At 40.4% G+C, this 17,912-nt stretch overlaps 1 protein-coding gene across 1 annotated transcript in view; it reads right to left on the bottom strand.

The window, feature by feature from the left end:
* LOC308127071 (kinesin-like protein KIF21A) overlaps positions 1-13,982 on the bottom strand; it is a 36,439-nt gene extending 22,457 nt beyond the window's left edge. Inside the window, exons 1-2 of the mRNA XM_080491839.1 lie at positions 13,580-13,982; positions 110-332 (exon numbers count right to left, since the gene is read on the bottom strand). Coding sequence (XP_080347965.1) covers positions 110-332; positions 13,580-13,623 — 267 coding nt within the window. The 5' untranslated portion in view covers positions 13,624-13,982. The remainder of the gene's footprint in view (positions 1-109; positions 333-13,579) is intronic.
* Between the last annotated feature and the right edge of the window lie 3,930 nt (positions 13,983-17,912).

Here is a 17,912-nt window from a genome sequence, read left to right as displayed (position 1 = left end):
TGTTGTGATGGACGGGTGACCCGTCTGTGTCCATCAGCTGCAGCCCCCTGCAACCCAAAGCTGGATAAAAGATAGATGACTGGTATTATGCTCCGGAGTGTTGACGAACCTGTCCGTATGCAAAGATGGTGGCGTTATAGCCTTCGAAACACCCCTCGATGAGAGTCTCCGTGCAGTGAGTGTAGATGGAGTCCTGCTGGGTGTCCATGTCGAAGACGTAGTCGTAGGTGAAGGCCTTGTCCTTCCCCAGGACCACTTGCGGCTCCCCGGGCATCACGTACGTACAGATGTGACATCCTTCAATCTTTTCTTTGGCCAGCTGAGGACGAATCCTGGTGAGACAGGGACAAGAGGAAACACAAGGGATCAGCAATAATAGGGTTGATTATTTATGTCAAAATTGGCAGAATGTGACTGATCACAGGTTTAGTGGTAAAAGTGGAGCCGAGCTCAAGAAGGTAACATTTCACCCCCCCCCCCCCCCCAAAAAAAAAGGTGGAGGGATGAGTGCAGCTACTGTGCAGCATGAGCATGTTTGTGTATGTGAAATCCACGCAGTGCCAGCACACACCCTGCACGCAGCACAGTGCGCTCACTGTTCAGACGTGAGGCCGAGCGAGAGCGCTCTGGGTAAACAGTCCCGCCCTGGATTTTCATTTAGGAATTGCTCTGTCTGCTTTTCCCTCAAATAAACACAACTCTTTTTTTTTTTTTTTTTTTTTTTTTTAAACACAATTTCCTTTGGTCACTTTTCATCACTGGACATACATTGAGCCTGAAGAGGAAGTGGACATATTAAAAGCAGAGCAGAGAAATATTTGGACATATTGGAGGCATTAAAATTTCTGAAATATTCGCGGCTTTGATGGAACAAGCGAGATCAGAACGCGGCCGAAGGGTGTGATTGAAACATTAGAAGGCTTTTAACGTGAAACAGATACAGGAAGTTACAAAATTTAGACGGCGAGTGCCGTCATGTTTTAATTTAGGATATCATGGGGAATTTAGGGGGAAAAAAAATCTAAAAGGTGTTTGTGGTCATCCAACAAGACAAAATTGATCAATAACTAGCATTATAAACTTTGTTTCTAATTGAAATACATGGAAATATGGTTATGTTGTTAATAAAACTTAACAGAAAGACCCCGAGCAAGCTTTCCTATTACACTATAATGACCAAACACTGACGTCTCAGGCTGAAGAACTATAACAAGGTGCAAATGTTCTGTTCAGCTGAGTAATACTGATGAGTCACGGTTTGAGTCCAGGCTTGGGTCCCTCTCAGGGTGGAGTTTGCATATTCTCCCAGTGAGTGCACGTTTCTTTTTTTTTTGTTCGGTCTTAAAACTGCCTGTGCGTGTGAATTTAAGTGTGTGCGCCTAAAGTGTGCAATAAGCCGCGGATAATAGCGCCTGCAGATAAAGTTGATGTAACTGCAGCAGTCACAGGGTTTAGATCATCTGAGCTGGCTGCGGTTTAATGGTAGGGTCGTAACGCAGGTACAGAAGTTGATCTGCATTAATCCATTTGGCCACTTTCCCAAAAGCCTTGACAGAGAGCTGTAATCCAGTGTAACAAAGGAGCCAGTCTTCACAGCTTACAGTGAGGACATTAAGGCACTGGGTTATTGTTCACTTTGAGAGCGAAAAGTGAAAAAAAAAGAAGAAATGTCAAATCCTGTAAAATGTAACCGAGGCTGCAGTTTTTCTACAGCCTGAGAAAACAAGAAGGGACTATCTGATTGTGTTTCTCTGCAAAGAGCAGTGACGCAACATTTGTTTTTTCTTGAGCTTCATGACATCCCCGGGGTCTTCCATTTACAAGAGACCCAGAGTGGGCTGCAGAGGAAAAGAAATGTCTGAGCAAATGGGATGGAAAGATATGAAAACTGGACGCTGACCGTGGTTACCGCAAGGGGACCGTCTAATCTTATTATTACATAACAAGACTGATTCAATCATTTTTGACATAAACAAGTCACAAGATATTCTTGCATGTTGCAGATTTCAAAGTCAATAATAAGGAAACTAAAGATTTACAACATTTGGGAATTTACCGCTGAGGTTATTTTAGGTTTAGGATGCCCTCTAGTGGCTGTAGTGATAACGGCCAAAGCAATGTAGAGAGGAAGGATGTGTCATCACATACACATACAACAACTTCTGCAGAAGCTGCAAAACTAATATATTTCTTAATACTTTTTGCGCATCATCAAGTCTAAAGCTGCCTCAGTGTTACGCCTCCATTTTGGGTGTTACTTGGGTGTGTATGTATTCAACAACTTGCACCGAACGTGTCTGGTGAAAGTAAGCAGGTGAGAGGTGAGAGGTGCGTCCTGCCGGCGTGTCATTAGCGAGACTGACTGACTTCAGCTGTGATTATCAGCTGGCAGGCTTCACTCCGTGGTTCAACCCAAAACACTCGTTTTTCCTGCCAGAATGAGGGCGGGCCTTCAACTCTGCAGACTTAGCGAGCGCTAATCCACCTTCTAGGGTGACATGCACAGACTCCGGGAAATTTAACCCCCGCCGCCTGCTTTCAGGTGCACATGTGAGCGCACACACACACCCACACACACACCCACACACACACACTCACGTTGATTCAACACAGTCCACACACTTTTAGAGTATTGTGGGATCCTGTGTCTTGTTTTGCATACTGAAAGGAATACGGACGTCTTTCACTGCCACGGAGAGATCAGGGTCCCCTCAAAATCCACGGCAGAGACGTTGCATAATGACTGTAACACATTAATCTGCCGAGGAAGCGAAGAAAACACAGAAGATCTGGAAAGGGGAGGATTCGATTTATAGGATGAAATTTGCAGTCCTTCTCACACGGCACATTTACACTGAAAGATATAGTAAAGTACTGTAATATTTCTGGAATGCAAAATCCAAGAAGGTTTTTATTCAAAAGAGTTACTATAGTTTATTACAGGGGTTACTGTAGTTTAATACAGGAATACTGGAAGAAATTCTTCTTTTTGTAGCTCAAACAAATTTTAGCTTTTGTTAGTATATAAAGCAAATCAGGAAATTAACATCAGATTTTTTTATAAAGCCTTTTCCTAATTCATTTGTTAACAAGATCAGCATACAAACATTTTGTAGTTTTTCCAGTTAGTCGTGAAGCTGGATTAGCAAGATACCAAAACCAACACACCTATTAACTGTATGTTGCTTTATCACTGCAGACGATGAAATTAAAATATGCAGATAGAAGACAAATAACTGCTTTGGAAGTCGATTTTATGAATAAACGTGACCTCTCCACACCTGGAAAGACTGCTGTTTTGTTGCTTGCTTTATACAAAAGGTATCGCTTTATCCAAGTTACTCAAAAACAATCAAATTCAAGAAATGAAGGCACAAATGCAAACACATTTCACTGGGTCGCTTCTGGTATTCCAGCAATAAAAGCTGGAAAATGGCAATACCCACGCAGCTTCCAGTAAAGCACAACTGGTGGAGGGTTTGAAAGGCAGCGGCTGAGTTCAGAGTGATGAGATTGACTTGACTGAGCCCTTTAAGAGAGCAGCACACAGGCACATATACCTATTCAAACACACGCATTAAGTTGGAAATTGAAGCATGCATACAGAGGGGCTTTGTGAGACCCCCCCCCCCCCATGTGACATGTCCTGTTAGGCTCCTGCTCTCCTTCTCATTACTGCGATTACACTGACCGCCAGAGATAAATGGAAACCTCCTCATTCACACACATAAAACAAAACAAATTACAACAACCCAAGAAATAATACACCTTCATCCAGTTTTCATGACATGAAGGTTGACTCAGGACTTTCAGGGAAATTCACATTATGAGAGCTCTTCGGTAACAACCGGGATCCAGAATGACTCTTGCAACTGTTGTTTCACACTAAATCTTATTTTATCGTTTCAATTCATCTCCATTATACGCACAAAACATCGTCCTGCCTGCCAGATTCTTCCTGTCTGTGACCCCCTGAAGCTCTCTGGTCCCACCAAGAACCCCCCCAAGTAAATAAAGGACAGGAGGCAAGAGATACTAATAACAAAAAACAAGATGAGTCAGTGTGTCGCCACCGTGCTGCCGATCTCAAACATCCCGTGTTGACGTCACCCTGACGATCAAACCAATCAATTCCCTCCCAAAGGAGCGCACCGCAGCTGCAGCTTCATCCCGGATAACAACATTAGGAACAAAGGCCAATATTGGACTCCCGCCTAATTAATCTAATCTAATCCCAATCCATCTGAGTGCAACCGGTGACTCAGCAGGCACCGAAAAGGAAGCGTCAGTCTCCCGAGGCTGCAGACAACCAGACCTTTTCTCCAGAGTTCACGGCCGAGTCAGCGTCACATCATCTTCTGTATTTTTAGACCGTCCAATACTTCGGGGCAGTGACGGTGCAAGTTTATCCAGCTTCATCATCTCTGTGAGTCTTCCTCAGCAGAAGTGGAAAATTACAAAAAACACCTCAAGTGTGCTGCCAGACTATAGCTTTGCTTCAATATTTATTATTAAAACTATTTCTTTATGTTTATACCCTTCCCTAAACGACAAACGTCTACCTTACAATCTCAATTGTGTTTGAAAATGGGCTATAGAACAATTTTAATTGAAAGTTTGTCATACTTTGTAGCTTCAATTCATCCTCATTGCATATTTATTTTATTAGGTTGGAAGACAACCTTTTTAAAACAAATACCCTCAAACTGTTTTGAATTATATTAACAATCCACCCAATTGTAACCAGTTATTTTTCTTTCAGAAAATTAACCACCCCTTATTACTGTATTTTGTAATTAGTTTTTTTTTCTAACAATAGTAAGAGAATAAAAGCAAGACAATTAAATACATAAAACATATATAAAGTCAAAGTAAATCGTGTATTTGTTAAAACACGTTACTGTGGGGGCAATGCAACTTAGTTGAATACAAACTATGACAGCAGGAAGCTTTTATAAATAAATGTATACCATTTAGAAAGATCCTAAAAAAAAAAAGAGTGTTGTTTTGGTTTGTTTTGCAGCTTTCCAACAGATTTCATAGGATCAGAAATATCATAGTGGTATTTATGTAGTTATATCCTCCTTTCATACATCTTTTTTTAAGTTTCGATTCGTTTCAATGAGGTTAATTAAAGGCTATGAAACACATCGAATTATGGTCTCGTAAAAAAAATTCATGCTGAAGAATCCATGCAGACAGTTTTATAAAAAGTTCGATAATGTGCATGTGCAACCCATTTCAAAACCAGATTTTTACTTTTACTTAAGCAAAACAGCTGACTCTGCACTTTTACCAAAGTATTTATTTATTTTTTATTATTGAAAAAAACATTTTTAAAGTTACAGTGGGATCAATTCTTCTTGTTTTTGGATATAGTAGTGTTGGTGAGCACAGTTATATTGTCGCGGTGTCCAGTCACAATTTACACGGGACATGTCAAACAAAAAGCCTCAATCACATGTGAGACTAAGCACCCGAAGAATGTCTGGAAGCGCTCTGATGGAGATGTGAGCAGACTGTCGTCCTCTGATGTGCATTAAAAGGGCAAAGTCACCACTTTCTTTTCTTTTAAGACTGTGAAATCCTGATTGACGGTAATTGCCGGCAACTGAACTAATGCTGCAAATAATGGCCGGTAGTAATTTCTACTGCATTTCTAAAAAAAAAAGACAAACTAAAAAGAGCACAAGGCACAAGTGAGTGTAGAACAGTACAGTTTTGGTATTAGACTAAAGGTAAAAGCTGTCATTTTAGAACAAGAAAGAGAGAAAAACATTGTGCATGAAAGTGGGAGTAAATGTTTGGAAGAAGTTGTTGGAGGAACACAAGCAGGAATCCTTTTTTCCAGAGCAAAGCTCTGGAAAATGTGTCATTACCTCGGCCTGGACTGCGACAAATAACCTACTAAAGCTATGTTGTGTTGGCTGATGTGTCCTTTTGGTGCCACATTGCCAAATTTAGTAGCCACAATAACGTCTAGGGAATCTATTTTTTGGAAGTTGGTTCATTTAAACTAAAATGGAACCATTTGCTGATATTTTATGTCACATGGAGAACGGCTGTTACCACAAAAAATAAGCTTTTCAATTGGGCTCTGAGGATGTGGGTGTAGTGAATAAAGACTTCACTTGTCAACCTTGATCCACTGCAGAGTTTTCCAATAACACAACTTATCCTCAATCGATAAAAAAGAAACATACATATTTTCCAACAAAACCCAGAAGAACTGCTTCATCTAACTCCAGTCTGCATATCACCAGCACATCATGCACCATCTAGGCACAAACCTTTGACCTATCTGCGACCCTCCTAATTATTTGGTTTGTAGTCTTTTGCTTTTGGAAAAAACAAAAAAACAAGCAGTGGTCCCAAAATGGTGTTCTGATGTAATGGAATCCTTCCACTGCAACAACTTTTACCAATTCTTCAACATGTTCCAGCATACTTTCAACCTCAGAACAGGTAAAACCTCAGGCAAGCCAGGTGGGGAAGCATCGGTTTACTTGATGAGAATAATATTAGTCGAAAGAGAACAGAATTCAGATACTAGTACATGTAGTCTTTACTGGTAGATTTATAAAAACAGCAAGCCGTTCAAGCGCCGCTGTCTTGGCCAATAAAGCACTCAGGCTGTTGTTGTTTTGATTGGAGATCAACGCTGACTGAAGAAGAAGAAATAATGAACTTTCCCTTTAAGTATCCAGAGAAGTGTGAGCGTCATGCACACAGCAAACTAAAGACACAGAATTTAGTGTGGCTTATGAAAATTAGACAAAAACATGCAAACACTCAGTGACACAAACAGTGGCTGTGTAAACACACTTTCAGTGCTCCCTGTCGTATGTGCTGGGGCAGGCGTTCCTTATGTAACGGCATGCAAACACACACACACACAAATGTACAAACACAAAACCTCTTTCAGACAGAAAAATACATTTGTTTGTGTTTTGTGCAGACCAGCTCAAATGTAAAGTGTTCCTGTGGTCTAATGGCCGCCTAAAGCCAGAGCAAGAACGACGTGAACAGAAAGAGACAATGTAAAAAAAATTAAATAAAAGAAATGGTGACGTCAGATGGAGTGCTACTGTTTTTAGTAACAGCATCTACTGTGCAGCAGCTGATCTTGTCATGAAGAGCCCATTCATTGGACAACTCTCTCCAGCTACTTCTGCTGGCGGAGAGCTGAAAAGACAAGTGACCCGGGGAAACTCGAGACAGGGATCTTTATGGTAATGTGCAGGCTGCATTTTTAAAGCAATAAACCTCTCCATCCGACCAGTGACTTAAAGGCACATAAGAAAGATTTTTAAGTGCGCAAGACAAACCAATGTTCTCCAACTGGATCCTTATTTGAATAGAATATAACCAGTAAAGATGTAAAGATTAACATGTAAAGAATCACCTGCTTTGTTGGCTGTCCAATCTTGATTCAAAAAGACAATTAGCACAATTCAGAGTGGAAACGATTGCGTATTCAGAGTTTTGCTACCGGTTAAGGCACAAATGTTCACAGTTTCCTGGTAATGGGGGTCTTGTGTTTCCATTCAGCCTAAGTGAAAGCTACTTCCTTGTCATTGAGTGTTGAGTGTGACGAGTTCGGACCCCTCTGCAGGAGCTGATAGAGAACGACTGTATGACAGAGACCTTGAATCCGTCTTTTCTCTCGAGTCTGCAGTGGAAACGGACGGAATCTGGGAGCGACGCCGGACAATGGAGGGAGGTCAAAAGAGTCCAAGCGGGAAAAAGCGAGGAGGGAAAGAAAAACACAGGGGGGTGGGGGTCTCTGCTGACACAACCTTTTGGAGCCGAACCCTAAGAATGGTGATTGACAGCCGTCCAATCACAGACCGTCGCACAAACCCAAAGCCTTGAAAAGATGCCACGGTCGTCATTGTGAGGGCTGACAAGCACATCCCATACAGGCTGCCAGGACGGGTCGCTGATCAAAGTTCTGACTGCCTCCAGGGTCAAAGGTCAGCGAGCCCGGAAAGGATGCATGGGCTCCGGTGCTGATACCAGCCTAATGGAAACATTCCTTGTTGACAAGGACAGCTCGGCAGAGTCGTGGCACACACGGGAAATGAAATGGAAATTCAGGATGGAAGCAGCAAACAACTCATGTTATGTCACCTTTTTTTTTTAAAAGCAAAATCCTGAAACAGGAGGCTCAAAGAAATGCAGCCACGCTGAATCTAAAGCCACACTTTTATCAGAAAATTCTAGAGTGAATTAACCTCTGCAGGAGCGAGTTAGACAGAGGTTAGTGAATATTTGGGGAAACGTGATATCACATGACAGCAGCTGGCAGATGGCTTGTGAGCACGCTTCGCTTTGTGTCAGTTCACTTGGCTGGATTCATAAATATTCATCACGAATATGCTTGGATGGACACCGGATTATGCACAAACACACACACACACACACACACACACACACACATGAGTCTTTGCTCCACCAAGCAGGCCTCATGGGAAAAGTCAGAGGGGGAGGGGCTTGTGCCGAGATGACCTCACAGGAGAGCTGGAGTGGTTTGGATCATCCAGAAGTGTGAATTAGGGAACTGTATGCTAATTACTTTTGTCATTTTTAACTTCTCACACATACCATATGATGAACACATTGTGGAGCAATTGTGAGTGAACAGCATTACAGACAGAATAAAATAATAATAATCCAGATTTTAGGAGCGTGCCCTTCACCAGAATACAGTTTTCACTGGACTTCTAGTTTATTGGAATTGAGTGTCGTCTTTGTGACTTTCTACTGGATTTGACTCTCCACTTCCCCAGCATTATTATTATCATCATTCTAATTTCAGAGAATAGGTATTGATAAAAACAAAAGGCACAAGTGGAAGCTGAAACAGAACATGATTTATTTTTCTAACATTTTTAAGAACTGAATTTATTGACTGATCAAAATTATAGGTTTACTGCAAACCACCAATGAGACAGTTATGACAGTTGCACACTATTAAGACTCACCATGTATTTCAGATTGAAAGCATCTTGTGTTTGTTGTCTATTCATCCCAACTGTCAATACTAATAATATTTTATTTTTAGAACTGGTGGGTGTAATGTGGTTGCCAGGTCGTCTCTTACTCCCAAACCTTCCGGTTCTAAACTCAGCTAATGCACAAACATGACACAGGTAACACACAAGAAACAGGCATTTCCTTTTGTTCGAATGCAGCATGGATTTGGGCTTATCTGCATTTCAGACAAGTCTGAGCTCCTCGAGCTGTGGCGTCAAATACAACGATACACAACAGTGTCATCGACATATTGATAAATAAACGCATTTGCATGATAACTCAGACTGTTTCTAAAAAGATGGCACCTGATCTGCTGCAGCACGCTGTGTCCTCTGTGTGCGTGTTACTTTGTCAAGTATTAAAAATAAGGGTTTAAAAAGTCCATCTTTTTAAACCACTTACTGAGGTAATTAAGGCGGAAAAGCCATCCATGAATTCAAGAGTAAGCACGAAACTGGAGTCCTCCCCGCCTGGTTAGCATGGACATGTGAATTATTAAGGCTGTGTTTCATGTATATTGACAAACTATTACCGCACCAGACTGGCTCCACCGGGCTAAAACTTCATTTGCTTCTCGGATAAATCGTTAACTTCTTGGAGAAAAGAACATCGTTGGAGTAGCTGAGCGTCGACGCAAACAGACGGAGGAGTGACATAAGAGGAGGGATGTGGAGCACACAGTCACACGGGGGGATAACCCAGTAAACAGATCCAACAATGCACGAGTGAGTGGCCCCGTCTGCGTGCTGTCAGGTGTGAAAACATCTCCAAAAAAAATAAAAATAAACCCACTAATGACAGCGGAGCAAACGCATCTTGCGTCTGAGGAGCTAACAGAACTTCGGGTTACATCATCTTTCCAGTAATAAATCAAAAAAAGAGACACAGGACCTCCTTGTCATGCCTTTTCTCTGTTCAGGCTCCAGGCCGCTGCCAAATAAAGGAGATGATAAAGGAACGTTTCATCGCGGCGGACCTGTTGGGATGGGGGATTAGGACCTCGCCAACAGACGGCATTAGCCTCACAAGCTCAGGCAGGTAGTGGCTGGCAACCTGGTAGCTGATTAGTGAAAACACACATACACACACACGCCTAACTAAACTATTAGGAAAAGTGCAGAGGAGCCGACAGTCCCACACGGATTCAACAAAAAGCCTCAAAATAATTAGTGTTGCCCCGGTGATTAATGGAGCTGAACACAGTGTCTTCTGGTTTGATGTGCAGACGGACGCGACGGGCCCGACGGCAGCAGATGAAAAGGTGTCACTCCCAGCGATTATCGGGGCAAATGAGCCGTCGGCTTCCTCGGGTTTCAACTTCATCAGCAAAAAGCTTTGACAACTTTGAGGAAATATAAGGCTCTTCTGTCTCGGGGTGTTTTTACAGTCTGGCATGAGGTACTGACATGCGAGTATATTGTCATGACTTAAGAACTCATTAAACTGGGGAAATTGATTACTGGTGAAAGGCATTATTACTGCAGAATCAAGACTCTGTGGTTTCCTGAATAAAAATGCAGGCTGCAATCACAGTACATTGTTCTTCGATACATTCAACATTCAGAATTTGTTCTTCCAAATAACAGAGTTTCTTCACTTGCCTAAATAAATGAGCCGTGTATCTCTTCTTCTTTTATTTTTTATCACTGGTGTGTCTGGAGTTCTCACCAGTTTGTCGATGCCCCCCCCCCCTTTTTTTTGTTCTTCTGCCCTGCGGCCATCAGGTATCAAATAATAAGGGTTGTCAATTAGTAATCTTTTTAAACCTACTTATTTGCCCATTTTTGTGTGAATTAAAAGCGATTGTTTGCACATTTTCGTCCACATTAAAAATCCTTTCATATTGAATTTGCAAAGCATGAATGCACAGTGCATGGAAACACAATTTATCAGGGTTCAGTTACTCTTTTGTTCACAGCTCATGTTGATATACTGATACATTTTCCAAATACCATGCAGCTCTAAGCCTTCTTGTAGGTTTTCCTCCTCTCCAGTCTGGTTTTTGGAAACTTTCCCATTCACTCTTGTACCTATATCACAGTATACGAAATACAAATCAAAGACTGAATTAAAAAAATCCTTTGTTACCTCAGCAACGTGTGTGCTGAATAAAAACTTGTTTCATTAAATATTGACTCATAAATAAGTAAATAAATAAACATAACACGATGAATGTAAGTGGCTCACAGTGTCATTTCCAATAGTGAGCCACAATCATGTAATAAGGTGCTTATAAGTGTAATAAATCCTAATTTACTGACAACTTTTATATGCTCTGCCATAAGTTACATCTTCTCCGAAGCTCTGTTCACAATCAACAAAGTGCTGAAACACGAACATTTGTTTAGTTAAAAGACAAGAAAAACAATGAGCTGATGGCAAAGTAGATCTGAGGAATCTTTAATGAGAACTTAAAAAAAAAAAAAAAGCCCTCTGGTTCATTAAAATGCATCAGGTTTCCATTACTGAATTTCTTAGAGACATTGGACTGTGTCGGGTTAATACTAAATTAATGTTCCGTGTGAGTTTGCAGGTAAGGTCAGCGTGACAAGAGGTCGATCAGCACACAATCGTTTTCCATTTATCTGGTTAGAAATGATGAATATGAAGCAAACTTTGGCCTAAATACAAAACACTGTCAAAGTTTGAGACAGTATCTTCTCATGGATTCTCAAAACCCAGTAAACTTTATTAAGAGAAACAAGATTTTAACTACTTTGTCTCATTCTGTGAAGTCTGAGCTGTTTAAGATATTAAGTTTAAATGCACCCAGCTAATAATTAACGGGGTTTATGTAAAAACAAGTGTCGACATCTTAAATGTGTATTGTCTTAGCAATCGTTTTAAACAAGTTCACATAGTTCAAATATAAACTATGCGCAAACTAAGCACCTTTTTCAATAACTCAACATTTTATGGCGACCGGGTCTCGTCCAGTATAGCTGATGCACTCAAAACCAAAAAAAGTATATGAAAGAGGGAAAACACAAATTTATGACTGTATGAGTAAACTACTTGTCTAATCGCAAACATGAGTTGAGACAGAAATCCAATTGCAAGGCAACATGACAATCACCTCTCAATAATTCATGAAGTTAAGCTTTTTAAAAGACGTGTGAGAGAATTGCTTGTGGATGTTTTGCTCCCAACGGTCTAAAGTGACCCTGTTTTCACTTTAATAGACGTCCAAGCTGTTAAAAAATGAAAATGAAAAACAATACATCGTTGTAAGTGCATGTGTTCACTTTCTTTTATGTAACCAGGACCTGATTCAGCCAGTTAACTTCAGAAGCCGGGCAATAAGCCGACTGAAGCTGGGAAACTTTACAAACATGAAGACTCTCAGCCAGACACTGTGCAGCCACACTAATGTGATCCTAAAAAAAAAAAAATATCAAAGAGCTCTTTTAACTGGGAGTCCGGACAGAGCGAATGACGGGACAGGGTTTTCTGACAGATTATTTATGATGTAGGAAGGAGGGGAGACGCGGGCTTGTAAACCGAGTTGACTCAGTAAACAGAGTTCTAGGTCAAAGTCTGAATGCAAAATAACAAGCAAGGCCTGGAGAGGAGAAACATGAGAGGGAGCAGCTTTTGTCCTCTCGCTTCCACCCAGTTCATGTGACGTTTCAGGTTGTCTTTCCAATGCAAAGACACACACACACACACACACACTCACTCTCTCACACACACACACACACACACACACACACACACACACACACACACACACACACACACACACACACACACACACACACACACACACACACACACACACACACACACACACACACACACACACACACACACACACACACACACACACACACACACACACACACACACACACACACACACACACAGAGAGGCAAGCTGCTTCCCCTGACCTCAGCTGCTGCCATATCATGGAACTCTATTGATGGCGATATTGATTTGTTTTATATTGTTTTGGCTTCTGTTCAGTCACAGTCACAGTCATAGCACAGCCACACACACACAAAGCAGCCGGTCCATATCTGCTGTGTAAGTGACAGCCGCTCTGGCTGGCCTCAGGGACAAGGGTCAGATAAGAGTGATACAGCAAAACACACACTGCCTGACGCTCCACACACAAATACAAGAGAAATGAAAACAGATTATGAAGGCTCTGGATCATGTGACAACATGCAATGTCGCTACATAATATCAGTAGATGATGACTCTGCACATGGTTCTGAGCTCATGAGGCTTTTCCAAGGCCTAATCCCTCCAACAGCCAGATCTTCATTCATATTTCCCTGACAAAGCATGCACGTGCAGTGTGCAGATAAGAAACTAATCAAGGCCCGCTGGCCGATAGATCTGTAAAGCATGCATCAGACTGCAGCTCTTGGGAAAGGATAGCTGTGCATGGAGGTGAGCAGACAACAATACAAGGCTCTGTTTAGGCTGGTGCATGCTGCTGCAGGAGTGAAGGGGGGGGTGGAACATGTGCAGCTCCTGGAGCAGGTGTACCACCGGAGCATCTCTGCATGAGGGGCTGCTGCTGCATCCTTACCGAAGGGCGACGCGCACCGAGCTCTCATCCGCTCCACTGGTCATGGTGTCAGCCTCAGACGCTCCGCTTAAAAATAGCTTGATTTCCCTTTCTTCTTGATCCTCTTACAAGAGGAGAAAAGCTCCCGGCCGCCTCTCTCTCTCTCTCAGCTTGTATTCCTCCCGGTTAACGCGCTTCTTGTCTCGAGCTTCCTCCGCCTTTCCTTTCACCTCCTGCGCGCCCACAAACACATTGTTAGAGGCGATAAAAGAGCGTGTCCTCCCGTCATGGTGGTGGAAATGTCCGTGCTCACCTCTCCAGAGGAAGAGCCATGGTGGGCACAGTCACAGCCTCCAGGCCGGGAGGAGCAGAATGAGCAGCGCGAGCGAACAGTGTGTGAGAGCGAGCGAAGCGGCCGCTCAGTGCAGTGCTCTAGACCCCGGCACTGAGTGACGTCAGCAAGCCCCTCCCACACAGCGGAGTCGCTGATGGATAACGCAGTAAAAGAATACATATTTTTATAATATCAAACACTTTCATTGTACGTGAAGTATATTATTGTATTTTATTTTCTACTTTGATATATATATATATTTTTTTTTTACGGAAGTCTGGGAATTATGTTTTCCTCATTCCAAGTTGGAATGGTGAATGAATACAATATATTTCAATCAAAATGCGAACAATATTAAGAAAAATAAGAATAAAAAATAAAGTAGGGACATGGAAAACAACAAGAGGAGGAAAGAGAGAGAAAAATAATAATTGAAAGAGGAAGAACAGAATGAAGTGGAAGGTGGGGACGAGGGAAAGGAAAAAGAAAAAGGAGGAATAAAAGTACCAGAAATGCTTGAAATCTTCAGTCACTTTGTTTTTGGATTTCAAAACACCGAAATAAATAAATAAATCCATCCATCCATCCATCCATCCATCCATCCATCCATCCATCCATGCATGCATACATACATACATACATACATACATACATACATACATACATACATACATACATACATACATACATACATACACAAACCAATAAATAAATACACTTAACCTAATTTAACTTAACCAACTTTCGTTGGCGAAGGTAATGAATGGAGGCATCTACTGAACCCATGTGGTGATTTTCTGCTTTGCCTTTGCTGACACCAAGTGGTCCATTTATGTTACTACAATCTTAAAATATAATTAATGTGTACCTTTGGAAGTATCAACTTCAGTTTCCAAAGATCTTTCTGCTCAAACCACAATGTGTTTGTATTGTGAAAGAGGAATATCCTTCCTAAGCAGCCTAAAGCTTTAGTATGACCACTGTCTCATATATATAGTAAATAGTTTAAGACCATAATTTGCAATAAAATATGCCAGTGTTTTCCTTGAAAGCGATATTCAACGTTTTTAGTAACCGTTAGTGGCGCTATTACTTCTCCCCAGTGAGTATCGTTTTTCTTCTTTTTTTTTTAAACTTTTTTCATCTCTCTAATCTAATGTTAAAGAAGCTGCAAAAATGGTTGGACATAATAGGTACCTATAGCAGGAAAAGTTTTTAGTAAAAAGGTTTTCAAGAAATAAACTTACTGTTTTCCTCCGACACGCCCCCTGTGATCTGATTGGCCACTCCCCGATCAATAATTGTGAATCGATTTGTGTTGTTTTAACTTTGCACCACAGAAACTGCCTATGACTTTGCTGAATAGTTTACTTACTGCACAAAAGAATTGCAAACAATTCCAACATGTATTTCCACCAAGTAATTGAAACACAAACACACAAAGAGAGAGAGAGAGAGCTAGAGAGAGCGAGAGAGAGAGCGCAAGAAAGAGGCCCAGATCAGTCAAATAATTAAACTATTATATTAAAAATTGAGAAATGTGTGTTTTAGTCAGGCATTTAACTTGAAAATGTAATAACTGTTGATAAAACATCTATGAGTAAAACATTGTAAACATAACATTTAGTTTTTTTTACATATAATCCATTATATAGTTGAAAAGTGGTGCTCAATAGTGTATAGTCAATGTTTTACAGAATCCCAGAGAGAAATGTATGAGATATATACTTTATTTAGTTGGAAATTGTGATTTATTTGAAATTAGTGAGTGTCGAGGTTCTCAGCATATTTGATCAGAATCAGATATAAATACAATAAAAGGGTGTTTGACTCAAACTTTAAAAGTATTGAAACGTCCTGAGATGAAACTCTGGGGTGTGACATATTTCAATAAATGTCTCTCTGAAGCATTTTTCATCCTTGAATATAGTTTCACAAAAGGAACACAAAGAAAGGACACAACCCGACTCATTTTTCGGAGGTCGATCTGTTTTGTTTTATTCACAAGAAAAATACATCTTCATCTCTCAGCACAAAGTGACATCAGAATGTGTTTTTTTTCAACAGATTACTTTTTTTGTTGCTGTAACTAAATTGATGGTAATGTTTGAAAAAAAAAAAAGATTCCTACATTGACACGAGGCGACCTTATTAAAGGAGGTCTGAGCTACTGTTACAGGAAGTTAAAAGATGAAACAATTACAGGTTTGGGAGTTTGCAAATCGAGCTAGAAGTCTCTTATAGTTAATTCAGTGGTAACTCCAGACTGTAGTAACGCCTGGGGGAGCAGTGCATGCTGGGTACACAGCAGTCAAATTAAGGCCTGTAAAACGTTTGTTGTGTAAATCGTTTCATCATATTTAGCAGATTCAGTCATTTGTAAAACTTCAATGTACGTATATATTTGTTTCGCTCAACAACTCAAATAAATTAAAAGTTTGACTTAAAAAGATTATTTTCTTTACTGTCCTCCCAGCACTAGTATAATTGTAAACTACTAAAATATTGCACCATGCACTATAAACACAATTATAAAACAACAAATTCCGAAAAGAAACACAATATAAAGGGCCTGATCACATGTATTCACATGTTTTGGATGTGTTGGGATGAACGAGGAATGTCTTTCCTCTTGTGAAAGTTTGGATGGGTTGTTGAGTCGACTCTTTAATTTGTCATTATCCATACGAGGATTGATGAAGCAGGAAGTTCCTGCCCTGGCCTTCATTCTGCAGAATCAGTAATATTTCTGTGCTCACTCCTTCTCCCATCCTTCAAGTTAAAACTAATCACCTACTGATCATCCGGAATGGATCTATTCTTTCTCTTATGTACAGACAAGAAGAGGTCAGTATCAAAGTTTCATTATTAAAGATGTCTTCACTTTTAAACGTTACAGAGGAACTGATCTATACACTTCAAAAGCAATACAGGCAAAGCTGCTTCTTTTTTTTATTTTTATTTTTTTAAGGTTAACAAAGAGTTCCCTCGTTAGAAAAAGAAAAGGCAGAAAATTCAAAATGCTGTTTCTATTTTTGGTCACTAGGGGGCAACAGCTGTGCGCGCCACACTGGATTTGTTTGGTTACTTCAGGAGGTTTTTTCAAAGTGTGTTTAGAGTTTGAACCACATTGAGGTAAACAGAATAACTCCTTATGCATTAGTTAAATGCTTTGAATATATATATATATATATATATATATATATATATATATATAGTCTTTTGCTGAAGCTGTTATTGTTTTGAAGTAAAGCTTCCTTTAGAATTTCCATGACTGCCAGTGACACAAGTGATAAAATAAGGTATGTAAATGTGTTTTTGGTGATATAACACATTTCCTTGTCAGTTGTTTCTTTTTAGGAAATGCGAGGGAAAATATATCAGTCATGTTGGGACAGGAGAATCTGGAAAAACCGAAAATTCCCTAAACTGTAATGTTATGTAAATGTAATTTAAAACAGCATTTTTTTCCTTCTGTTTATTGCCCCCCATCCATCATCGACTCTCAGCCCTTGTATATGCAGGTGTAATGCTTTCATCAATGGGGTAAAAAGTTATTGTTCTTCTGAGTTAACAAATATATTTTTATATGAAGCCTATAGCAACCTTTAAACTAGAAGAATCCATGTGAAAACATGGAGGAAAAAAAAGAGAAAAAGTGGCTTCTTATTCTATCACTTCTTGATAAAATGTTACCGTTTACACTCTGTGTCATTCTGCGGCTCGTGAGCCGTCCTGTCGACAGAGTTGCACCGACAGCACAGTATGAAACTCCAGAAAAGACTCGCCATGTATTGTAAAAAAAAAAAAAAGCCTAGAAAGCCATAATCTATGGTCCCGATCATAATACAAGACCAAACAAAAAAAGAGTATATTTCTTGAGTTTGAAATCCAGTGATATTTGTAAATTGATATTTTCTTGTTCTTTAGTCACGTTCTGGGGTAAAATACCAGTCCTTCAGTGACCTTTAAGGTTTCAAGGGTCAAAATTGCAGCTTCATCTCATATCTGGAAACGTCC

Source organism: Lipophrys pholis, assembly GCF_963383615.2.
Source record: "Lipophrys pholis genome assembly, chromosome: 22".
Taxonomy (NCBI): Eukaryota; Metazoa; Chordata; class Actinopteri; order Blenniiformes; family Blenniidae; genus Lipophrys; species Lipophrys pholis.
The sequence above is the reverse complement of the archived record's forward strand: the minus strand, read 5'-3'. Positions and strand labels throughout refer to the sequence as shown.